Source organism: Opisthocomus hoazin, chromosome 4 (genome assembly GCF_030867145.1).
Source record: "Opisthocomus hoazin isolate bOpiHoa1 chromosome 4, bOpiHoa1.hap1, whole genome shotgun sequence".
Lineage (NCBI taxonomy): Eukaryota > Metazoa > Chordata > Aves > Opisthocomiformes > Opisthocomidae > Opisthocomus > Opisthocomus hoazin.
In genome coordinates, this window is record NC_134417.1 from 3,730,105 (window position 1) to 3,742,376 (window position 12,272).

The window sequence follows — 12,272 nt, forward strand, 5'->3', positions numbered from 1 at the left end:
ATTAGGTAGTCAAATGTTCTCCAGATTTTGAGACTCTGGGTTTTCAGGGTTCCGGAAGATGAACCGTTTCACAGCTGGAGCATCCCTACAATATCGATCCATGGGAGCCTTCCAGAGCCAGCAATGTGACATAAATGTGTCTCTGGTCTTGAAACTGTTGACACAGGGAAGGGGATGATTTTGTTGTTTTACAGTGTGTTAGAGCAAGGAAAACTGGAGAACAGGCAGTGCTGTCACATTATTCTTTTTCACCTCACCTTTCTTGTCAAATAGAAGCACAAAAGGACTCGCTTTTAAGTACTATGATTACTGATGCATTGTTAGTAATTAAAGGAGATGAAAAATAACTCCATTTTCATTTTTAAATGTTCTGTCCCATTTAGCTGCAGAGGATGTTTCCTGAATTTAAATAGCCGCAGTAATTTGATTTACTGATTTTTAGCATTAGGGAAAAATACAATTTCAGAAAATGAAAAGAAAGATGTGCACCTCTCTGTGTTCATAGTAGAAAATTACTCAAAATAGGTGACTGTTTAACAAATGAAATTCAAATATGACACATATCATGAGTTACAATGTGAGGATTATTGTGTTTTGTTGGAGAAAAGGGATAAGTAGATCATTGGAATTCCCAAATAACAATTCTGACTGCCACGTCTTGGCTGAGCAATTTTGTTTCTCTGTGTCTTGACTGTAAAGTGGCTGTTAGTAGTCCCCAATTTCAAGAGTAGTCTGTGGTTTAAAGTAATGCTGTTAACTTAAAAAGAACCCAGAAATCACCCTTTCTTTGAATACATCTGTAGCAACTAAGATCCAAAGATAACAAGACAGAAAGAAATGAGAGTGGTGGATGTATTTTAGTTTTATTGAGTTACATGTTGTTTAACTACATTTGGAAATAAACTCTGTATAAGAGATTATGTGTTACATATAAAAATAGTATGTTTCTAAGCAGCCTTTCTATATTTTGCAATGCTGAGAAATACAATTTATGTGATTTTGGGTACCTTTAGAAATACGCTATGGTACTTTCTTACCAAGAAACAAGTGAAGAGTGCTCCTAGAATTTGTATTTGATGTATTTGCTCCATCTGTCCATTTTGATTTTTGCTTTTTGGAGTATTATTTGGGCTTAGGGTTTTTTTGGGGGAGGGAGGGTTGCTACTGTGTTTTCCCGTATTTTCTTTGTTGTTTGTGATGGGCTTATTCCTAAGAAAGAAGATCAGTGAATGACCAGTGAACAAAACGTTGTCAAAAACCCAGAGTAGAAAATATACCAGAACTGAAGATAATTTCCTTTAAGACTTTATTGCTGTGGTGTTGATTAGAAAATGTAAAGGTAAAAAATGCCTGTGCTGTTTTATATTGCCTTTAGAAATTTACCTAATACAAAGCCCAAGGAAAAATGTTTCCTAAGTGTGTGTTTCAGGGCATAATTATTTTTGTAAGAAATTTTTGTTATCTCTATACTTGGTCTAATTGGGATCTGGATACGCCTATGTACTTCCTGCAGTCAACAAAAGAAGAACAGCTGCATTTACAGATACGCTTATTGATTGTTCCTAATCCAGTTGAGGTAAGAAATAAGAGTATATTATTTTTGATTAGGCTAGCATTTGAGTAGATGCATTTTAATTAGAGAGCTGCTGCTGTGCATGTGCTCCATTTTATGAAGCAATTGCAAGTAAAATGGTTTGAAAGAGGAGAAGGGAGTATAAAGGTCGATAATATTAAGCAACGTTCTTGGCACTGACTAGAAAGTACCTGCATCAAACTAAGAGATGTCTCCTCTCTCTGACTTACGAGCAGCTATTTCTACTCTTCTGGGTTGAAAAATGTGTTTTTTATCGTATTATCTTTCCATCTGAATCTGTTCTCTGAGGCTCTTTAGGTAAATTTTAACTCGTTGGAAGGTCTTTCGTAGTTTGTTCTGGGGTCATAGAGGTGCTTCTCTGAGGAGAACTGCTTGTTAATGCCTGAAAGAAGTCTAGCTGCTTTCTTCTCTGCTTTGGCCCAGAAAGTAACCAGCTGCAAGATTTTGGCATCGACTGTCTCTTAAAAGTGATCTGTCAAGAGGGAAAGAAAAACCATGCATTTTCACTCTTTATATGCAAGGCAGCAAGAGAGTGAGTGAGCGAGCTTGTGTTGAGGGACGGCAAGATGGGATGGTTACTGTTCTGATTTTTTTTCCCCCTTCAATCCCCCGATCTTACCTTTTGAAGAAGAGAGTCACACTTTTTCTGTGGAAGAGTGGTTATTTGAAAACCAATAAAATCATGTTGTATGAGTCAGAAGAGTAAAAGCTTAGGTGTTTGAGAGAGGAGATTTTGAGCTAGATTGCTTAAGGTTAAGGGAGGTTAATGTCGCAGTGATTTAATATTTTACTTTGTGCTAAAAGTAAAAAGATGATTTAATATTACATTTTAAAAGTGTTTTGTTGCTCTAAAATGTAAAAGGTCGGCAAAAACACCCAGTACGGAGGATATTTTTCTTCTTCTGTTCCATTGCCGTCATAAAGTAGAAATGGATAAAGCACATACGCAGTCTGAAAGAAATGATAGTGGCAGATTGCTGTCAGAGGTCAGGAGCTTGAAACTCCCAATGAAATGTGGGGTGAGTTGTAGATTTTGAGGTTACTGACTTCTGTTTTGAAAGCATGATATTCTTTATCTGTGCCTGTTCTGCTGGGTCCCAGCAAACCCTTCTGGTTTTCTTTAAAGGACAGAAGGGATCTGTGCTGGTTAATACTCATTTAGTACTGATGAAGTCATCACTTCTCTCGTGTTTGGTTTTTTTTTTTTTTTTCCCTCTATAGCTTGCCAAACTTTAGTCACGGAATATATTTCACTCTCATGCTACAAAAATCCTCCTTTTTTTTTTGTAATTTTATAAAAGTTAAATTGTTGGTAATGACTCTTGAGATGTTTCTTGTGGTGATGCTGGTCGAATGACACTGACTCAGACACTCCCATCCTCCACTCCTTTCCTTTTGTTCTGTTAAAAACTGACTTCTGCATTCTCAGATTTTTATTCTTTCTCCCCCACACACACCAGGCCTGAGCCATTTGTGCTGTGTGATCCTCTTTCTCTCTTCCAGCGGTGGGTGGAGGGGAGGGGGAGAGTGGTAGAAAGGGCAAACTCCTGTTAGAAGTCCCTGTTCAGTTCCCGGCAGAGAGCTCTGGAAGCTGGAATGCCAAGTATGTTCCTCCTGCCTGCTTCCTGACTCTCCACTGTGTGCTGGAGAGCAAAAATCTTCATGGCTCTGTGTCTTGGAATACGCTGTATCCAAATGGAAGGAGCAGCTCTGCTGTTTGCAGTATCCTTAAGACATTGTGTGAGGCAACAGCCTGCAGCGAACCGTCTGAGAGGTGCCAGGGTCGGGTACTGATCTGCAGTAAACTCAAGCGTTTGTTGTCAAGAGATCTAGTAACCCATTTGCTTTTCTGTTTTCCTCTGTTGCTTTGATCAGAGAGTCTTCGTGAATTAAGTGGATTAATTATGTGATGACTCCGGATTTTTTTAAAATCACATTTATGAAATTTATACAGATCCATTATGCAAGTCTAACGCAGAGTGAGTTGCTGATGTAGACTCCTGGTGTGCTGGCTTAAATAGGTAATTAGTGGAATACAGGAAAGAGGTGTCTGATCTTTGAGACTGTAGCAGAATGGGAGACGAATTGTAAGAAACAATGCTCTAGCAGGGGTCTATGCATCCTGCTTTAGCTCTTCTAAAATGTAAAGGCAACTCCCAAAAGGAAGGTGACTCATTGAGCATCGGTGTTGCTAGCACTCGCTCCAGTTGTCTCTCTGTGTTCCCCTTCACAGTGGCACTGGGTGCCATGGCTGGCCTCAGACTTCGGGGGCTGGCATCCTCCAAACTTTATCAACGCCGGCAGGATCGGCTAAGTGGCACAGGGTCCCTCCTGAGCAGCAGGACAGATACGGCAGCTGGGATACGTGGGTATGTCTCTGAGGCGAAGGGGATGGTACTGTTGAAGCGTTTTCCAGGATTTGATAGACGTTCAGTTTTGGTGGTGGGGCTTTTTTGTTTAAAGCGTGTATTGTCTGCACACAGCCAGAGGGGATGAAGTCTGTTTATTTTCATTTTCAAGTAGATTACGAAGGAAAGGACTTTCCTGATGAGAAAGCTTTCAGTTTTTAACAATAACAGGAAAGCAACAATGGAGAACCTTTCCCGTTTCGAAGCACTGTACTAGACTGTTCAGAACCAACGTTAGTGCTGTTAGTGGTGAAGTATTTGGGCACTATGGGAATAAAGAAATGATGAAATGCAATAATTCTTTAAAATGCTGATTAAATTCTGCTGTTCCTTCATTTTTAGGGCTCAGTAGTCCATTTCTTCACCTATACTGTTAATGGCAAGCTAGCTGATTTCAGTTTTTGTAAATAACTCTAGTCCAGCAGAAACTGAAGTTTCCAGTGTAGCGACTTCTTGAGATTGTTTCGAACACGTCAACCAAAGCTTCTTAAATCTGTCCAGACAATTCCATTGCTTGATTTGATTGTTACTTTTCCCGTGCTTCAGATGAAAATTTTACTTTACTTCTCAGTTTTCATTAAAGTTAATTTTGGGCAGGAGAGAAATTAACATGACTTAAATAAAACTTGTTTTCTTGCATTTTGGGAGAACTGTGAGCTGCAGCAGCAGTATGGCATCTGAAGTCTGTGTTGCTGGGGAGAGCAGTGAGCACGCAGGAGGGGAGGTTTTTTTTCTATCAGAAGTTTTGAATTTCAGTCTTTTCCTAGCAGGAGACAGATGTGATGCTTATCGGTAATTGAGCAACTGGTTTGTCTTCTCAGTTTGGACTGTGATCCCTCACAAGAACCCTACTTCTCCCACTATTTTCCTTTGAGCATATAGGTATTAGTTGGTAATCTTTCAAGTTTTCCTACATGAAATTGTGGATGTGAATATATGAGAATTTAGTGAGGTGGTGAGTGAGAAGGTAGTGGAAGAAATTTTGATGCCATTGAGTGGGCAGGATGCTGTTCAGGAAGAGTAGGAAGCATAGAAGGGACTGGTGAGCGAAAAAAAGGAAAAAGCATTGAAAAAGCAGCAATGGAACACGAACAGCAGTGTGACCTGGAGATAGGAAGGATGAGGAGATAAATGCCCAGACATAGTCATGTCACGTTGTCAAAATGTAATTTCCTTTCAGCTACTTAACTGTGTTTCATTGTAACCTGTCAGAGCCTTCCAGAAAGAAGGTGAAGGCACAATGTTTTTTTTCCCGTGATTTCCTATTATAATTTCTAATAATTTTTTTCCGAATTTGTAAACATGACAGATTTTTTTTAAGCTTTGATATTTTTTTTTAGTTACAGTTTAGAACTGCCTTCAAGTAGATGTACTTAATTCGCTATGCAGAAAGAATGGCCTTTTCTGAACAGCGTGTTTATAGTACTCAGCTATACACTAGTATGGTTTTGCAGGCAGACAAGGTTAGTTCTCATTTACCTTCTATGTCAGCTAGATTTTAGAGGCTGGAGCTTGGTGTTTGGAAAATGCTTATCTGTGCGAGACCTCTCTTTTTAAACCTATGCTGTGAAGCATGCTGTGTGAGGCTGCTGGAGGAGGTGACCTGGGAAGCATTGGTGTAGCAGTGCTGACAGTGATGGCTCTCTGAAGGTGCTTGGGCAGGTTGGAAGGTCTGGGGAGGGTGGAGCGAGGCTGGGAGCTGTCTCTGAAGCTGAGCACAGGTAGGACTGACTACAGGGATATGGTGCTGGGCGGCAGAATGCCCAGGGGCCGGTGTTGCGCTGTGCTGAAGGCGAGAAGGCTGTGCCTGTAGTGCTGTGGTGACACGTGTATAGAGCAAGGCAGGCCATGCTTGCACATAAACTATATGCTGGCATAATTTTTAATAAGGCCAAGTGAGTTCACAAGACAGATTTTTTGCAGCTGCCGGAGTGATTTATGGGGGAAATGTCTAGCTAGGTAAATTGAACACATTTTTCACGTCGTTCTTGAAGCAGAGTAAACATAAAGCCATGTGTTTTGGTTTTGCTCAGCAGATGACAGTATTGAAGATTATAATCTGTTTTGGAATTTTGTCTCCTGGATTATTGGCATTTTATCAGTAGTTTTTGAGCTACTGCTAACTATCATAGGTCCTGATAGTTTATGTCCTTTCTTCAGGCAAATGAGAGTAATCCCAAAGTAGTGTTGCTGCTAGTTGATGATAACTGATAAACACATTTGAGAGTGATCTGTCCTATCGATGCGGTAAACAAACCGCATTTTAGCTCCTTTGAGATAATGGAAGTGAAAGAAGAGATGCTGATACTTTATAGTAAATACTTCTGAGAAGTGAAAGCATGAGAAACACACACATAATTATAAAGGTAAATAACTAATTTCTGTGAATTAGGTACTTTAACAAAGATAATTTGTTAAAGATGTGGCATATAATGGTGAAAGATTAGAAAAAGCATTGTTTAAGCACTGGTATTTTTGGAGTTTGCACAGGACAGGATAACTTCAGGATGTTGAGCTGGTCGTGTTTTAATAGCCTTTCCTGTCTTTGTGTCACCAGCTTATTGTTAAAACAGAGGAAGATTCTGTATTTTACTAAATTGCAAAAAATCAGTGAGCAAACAGAATACAAGAAGCACTCTGTATTGGGGACTGTCCTTTGTGGGAAAGATTCAGATCAAGATACCTTGTGATTGACACAGCAAGTCAAACGTTTGTGGTAACATAATGGTAGCACCATTAAAAAGATGGTTTTGGCATTGCTCTTGCTCTCCCCATGCTGCTGGCAGAAGTGTTCTTGCCGCAGTGTAGTAAACTGAATTATAAAACTGGTCAGAGTTAGAACTATTCTCCCTCCCCGTTCCAGCGTTGGTTAATTTTAGCCTTGAACTAGTTGAATAAATGCTTGGTTTTGTGCAAGGAAGAGGGCACACAGGGTTGTGTAGTTGGGGGAGGTTAAGAAACTATGGGATATGTGAAAGTAAAACTGCTGAATAAATGCAAAGTTATACTTCTAGGGTAATGCTGATGTTGCAAATTTTAGCTTGAGAGTAAAAGAATAACGCATCTTAGGTAAAAATGGATGCAAAGCTATGAATGAAAAGAGAGCAGAGAGGTAGAACTCGAGCTATGATTATCAGAGAGCCACAGCTACTGGTTTGTATTGCAAGAGACACATTGGTCAGGAGCTGATCTGTGATTTATTTGTCTTCTATACGCCTCTTCCCCAACGTACTTCAGCTGGGTTATAGTTGAGGCAGAGATCTGTGTTATTTTCTGTACAGGTTCTTTTTTTTTCCTGGACTAACAGTTTCTTTCGTATATGAGTAACAAGTCACAATCATTAGCTCATTTGCGTTGTGGCATTTCTTGAGCCGCTCGGGCTGCATCACGGTCATCTTGCTTAAGCCTTTAAGGAAATCTTGTCAGCATCAACCAAGTGGTTCTAGCTCAAACATTTTGAAAATTTTTTAATATTTTGCATTTCTGAGTCTTTGAAGTGCTTATTCTATGCCGTTTTGCAAAATCACTAGTGATTTTTTGCTGCATATCATTTTCTGTTGTTAAAACAGTACTGGAATGTCTTGAGCAAAATGCTGTGGCTAGGAGTTGGACTTTTTGCATCATCATGCATCAGCAACAGTAAATAAACTCTTGAGACTCTTGATATTCCCTTGCTTTTGTAAATGAATGAGGTAAATTATTTTCTTGAGATTTAAAAATTGAATCCAAGGTTACACTTCATGTAAGGGAAGATAGAACACAGAACAATAGCACGTTTGACTTTACCTAGAAATTTCAATTTTCCGATGGAGTTTATATTGTTTAGAAGTTAGGGTTTACTATGAGGTTAGTCTGCCTTGACAGCCATCAAATGCTGGCTTTGGAATGGAGGCTCCCGAAAGCCTTATTCTTATGAGTGAGTCCCTACGTCTTTGTGATCTTTCTCGCCAGCGCAACCATGGCCCTTGTGTCAGAATCTCTCCTGGGATAAGAATATTCGACAGTGTTTGGCATGAGCTATCACGCTCATGAACTTGCACTGTGTTTCGTACAGGAATGTGGCTGTGCAGGTTGCAGGCTGAAATTGTTGCATGCTGCTGTTGTCTTGGTGGCAGCTCTGTTCTTGCAGAGTTCAGGCAGCAGGTCGTTGGTAGTGGCGGCGGTGGGTACTGTTTCTTCCCTAGGGTGCTGTTGAAGTGCGTCTACAGAAAGAAGAAAAAAATCAGGATTTTTCTGAAAGTTGATTTCATGTTTGTGAAGCAAAAAAAACCAACAGACACAACCTTAGATCATGCTTTGTGGTTAGTGTGTAGGGTGTAACACTTGCCGTTGTGTGGGAAACTGAGACACGCTGGAACACTGTCATGCTTGATTTTCTTCTATATCTCAAAGGAGCTTTTTCAATGATGTTGACATGAGGCTTTCTTAATCATGGCTAGCTCAAGTTTTTGGAATTCTGGCATCACATTCTTCAGGAGGGACAGAATACTTTGTGGGGACATAATATTTTCAAGTCCTGGTACCCATTTGCCTGATTTAACTGAAAGAGTGGCGACTGAACACTAAGCCAATTAGGTTTCTCAGCTTTGCTGCAAACACTGGTGTTTTTGTGTTGACCTATTGCTGTGGTGCTCTGTCAGGATAAAAATGTTTTTTTAACCTATGATCTCTAGTTTTTAAAATCACAGGATTTCCGGCTCGTCCATAATTCTGGTCCATGTCTGTTTTTTAAAGCTCCTTCCTATGGCAATAAGGAAACAAGTCACAACAAATTTCTGCTAAATCAGTACTCCATTCTTGAAATTATTACCAGCTCCCTTGGTCTTTGCCACTCTTGGAATGGCAGTGGCAAAAAGAAAGTATATTTTTATGGAGGGGTCACTCCAGGTCACAGCGTAGGACATTAGTACAGGCTGCAGATGCGGTGCGTTTGGCTCAGCTGAGCCAGCTGGAGCACGAGGCTGATTTTGTTGCCTTGGGAGTATGAGGCTGCTGGCTGCGCTGCTGCCTGCTCATTCTAGTTGCGCTCAGAGCACAACGCCCCGGAATACAAATGTTGGTGTGTTTTTGTAGGGGTGTCTCTGATCAGAGGATGGAGAATCTTCTACTACTGGTACATACTTAATGAATTACTGCTCTTTATGAAGAGGTGTGGAAAGTAGAATGTCAGGATGTAGAATAACACCAGCAATGGAAATTCGGTTCAAAGTAACTTTGAATATGAAAGAAAGAAACCTTTTAAACCAAGCTATCTTTTATTCTATGTATATGTTATGTGCTTTGGGAAAACTACTACACAAATATTTTTTAACATGCTGGAAATTTTTTGTACTCCCTCCCATAAAACTGCTGTCTTTCCAATCATAGAATTCAGAAGGTGCCCAGAAGGCATAAAATAGTTTTTCCATATCTCAAAGTGTAATAATATTGAATTATTATATTATTGGATAGTCTGGTGGTTGAAAGAAAGATCGCATTGCAGCAAGAAACTGAGACTCTTTCCATATCTTTTTTCCCTCCCTGTTTGGACATGTGATATACGATTTAAAAACTGCATTCTGTTAGTATATAGAGAATTTCGATTACAATGATGGCAAGTGTTAAAGTTTTGGTGAAAGAGGTTGGGGTCATTCCATGTTCTAGGGGAGACAGAGGGAACATCCTTTACATGATTTGAGAGTGCTTTGGGGTTTTTTAGCCTCACTTTCTGAGGAAATGAAGCCGATGTACTTGCCAAGCCAGCTGGGGAGACTTCTCTCTTCCCATACCTTTTTAACCCTGTGACAGTTTCAATTAATTTGTCAGGAAGACAGAGGCATTGTATGTAATTATTTTCCAATGAATCCTGTGCACATAAGCTGCTGGGCAGAGGGAGCAATGCCCTGTTAGTTCCTACAGTGAAGGGGAGACTGCAGTGGGATATCAGTGCTAATTACATGTCAGAAAATCCTCGGAGGTGCACATCCTGACTCCAGAAGTCCCAGGAAGTCGGGATCATTGTGTATGCTGCTTTCCGAACTACTGGTTTATTTAAAATTGTGGATATTTGGTATGAGCTATTAGCAGGGTGACAGAATGGGATGAAAGTCTGGTGAAGCAGCCACAAGTGTCCGATAGGTAGGTCTGCTACATGAGCTCATTCTGCCACATGTGAGTTGAAGAGTGTTATTTCCAGCTGATGTCAGTGCTGAATTGGCTCACTGGACCTTTTTTTTTTTGTGAAAGGGAGTTTAAAGCAATGGAAATGTTGTGTTCATAGATGCTGGGGAAACTTGGGTGATATGAAAATACTTGTGTAATTGGCTGTGATGTTGCTCACATTCTAACTCTTGTCTTATTCTAGTAATATGTCTGATGCTCTTGCAAATGCAGTATGTGAACGCTGCCAGACTCGATTTGATCCTGCAGAGAGGATTGTGAACAGCAATGGGGAGCTCTATCATGAAAATTGCTTTGTCTGTGCTCAGTGTTTTCGTCAGTTCCCAGACGGACTTTTTTATGAGGTGAGGTCTCATACTGTGTGTAAGAGGAGAGAAATACCTCCATTAAAAGGCAAGGAATTAGATGAAAATTCTGGCAGAAACACGTATTTTCATCTTTCTTGCATGTTTAATTTCTTAGCCCTAAACCTTTATTGCTGGTTTTTTTGAGGGGCTTCCAACTTATTTTCTTTTTTTTTCTCTCACATACTCCTTCCTGTACATCCATAACAACAAAAACTATGTGCTTGCTCTTTGGGTAAACGGCATTTCAAAAAGATAACAGAAAATGTTTTATAATATTTCATTAGTCATAAGTGAATTTTTATGTTTACGTTTAGATATTTTGTACCAAACTTTTCCAATTGGGCAACTGAAATTGAACCCATTTAAAAGTGAGGTTAAAATATTTTTACAGAATATGTGTGAGCACATATTTTGAATAACACATTACTTTAAATGTGCTGCGTTCTTAATTTACTGTGAGTTTTAATCTCGTGTAGGAGAAGTAGTTCTGAATTAAATGAGTAAAAAAAATTAAAGGCAAAAAGAAATTAAAGCCAAGTATAGAAAAAGGGCTTTGGGACGCTTCAGGAATTTTGCTATCTTGTAGCAGCATTGCTGTTGATTTAACTGTTGTTATGCAAGTTTACCGTAAGGCTGAAGCCATATCTTGATATTTCTTTAAGAAAAATCCTTAGGAGTTTGAAAGCAGGTGAGATGAAGCTAGAACTGGAAACCTTGACTGACCTTGACTAATTAGTCATTTCCATGGAAAATCATGCTGAACTATACAAATGTAAGAGTAGCCGAGTTTTTCACGAGGACTCACCCTCTGTTGTTTTGTTCGCAGTTTGAAGGTCGGAAGTACTGTGAGCATGACTTTCAGATGCTGTTTGCTCCTTGCTGCGGGGAATGTGGTAAGACATGGTGCATGTCAGCACTGTGGGGTAACAGTTACAGGGCTGTGCAGACGTCCCACCATTGCAGTGACATCCTGCACTGGGATTGTCTGGGATGGGCTGGGATTGTTCAGGAGGGAAACAAGGCATGATACCGGCAGTGATTTGGGGTATCCTGGCTGTAGGAAGAATTAGGTTTTTTTCCAAGTTAGACAGTTAGAATTCTTGTGGAATTAAAGTGGCAGGATTATGAAGGGTGATAGACTTTTGATGAGATGGTTTTCTGCATGCCTCTCAAGGTGTTGCTTTCCTTTTGCAGGTGAGTTCATTATTGGGCGTGTTATCAAGGCAATGAACAATAACTGGCACCCTGAGTGTTTCCGCTGTGAGCTCTGCGATGTGGCACTTGCTGACCTGGGTTTTGTGAAGAATGCTGGCAGGTAAGATAGAGCAGGAGCTCTGAAAGTTTTATCAATTTGTCACTGATACAATAGTGAGATGTTGAGAGTGGTCACTTGGTTGTACAATGCAAGGTAAAGCTTGAAAAGGTACAGAAGCTTTAAGGAATAGCCTGTTAGGAGATGGGAAATGGAATGAAGAACAGTGTTCTTCATCTGATGAAACATGTAGAAAGCAGAAACTCAAATTTTAGTAACTGGTGGATGGGTGCTGCAAAGGAAAGGGATTTCAGGCAAAAGTCTGAATAGCAAGTGAGAAAAAGGGGTTACGTGATCCTGGGAGGGTATTTACCAAGTAAGCTGCTGCGCAGGAAGTGAAGATATAGTAAAAGGCCAAGAGAATAACGGGAGGGTTACAGGAAAGCTTGTTCAGCATGTGATTCCCCTGGTCTTTGGAAATCATTCATTTTGTATACAGAAATATAAAAATG

The 12,272-nt window shown here is 40.0% G+C and overlaps 1 protein-coding gene across 3 annotated transcripts in view; it reads left to right on the forward strand.

Moving 5' to 3' along the window:
* LIMS2 (LIM zinc finger domain containing 2) overlaps nt 1-12,272 on the forward strand; it is a 32,119-nt gene that overhangs the window by 3,980 nt on the left and 15,867 nt on the right. For all 3 annotated transcript variants that reach the window (XM_075417603.1, XM_075417602.1, XM_075417601.1), the window contains 3 exons: nt 10,346-10,505; nt 11,335-11,401; nt 11,703-11,823. In XM_075417603.1, the coding sequence (XP_075273718.1) occupies nt 10,350-10,505; nt 11,335-11,401; nt 11,703-11,823 (344 nt within the window). In that variant the 5' untranslated portion in view covers nt 10,346-10,349. The remainder of the gene's footprint in view (nt 1-10,345; nt 10,506-11,334; nt 11,402-11,702; nt 11,824-12,272) is intronic.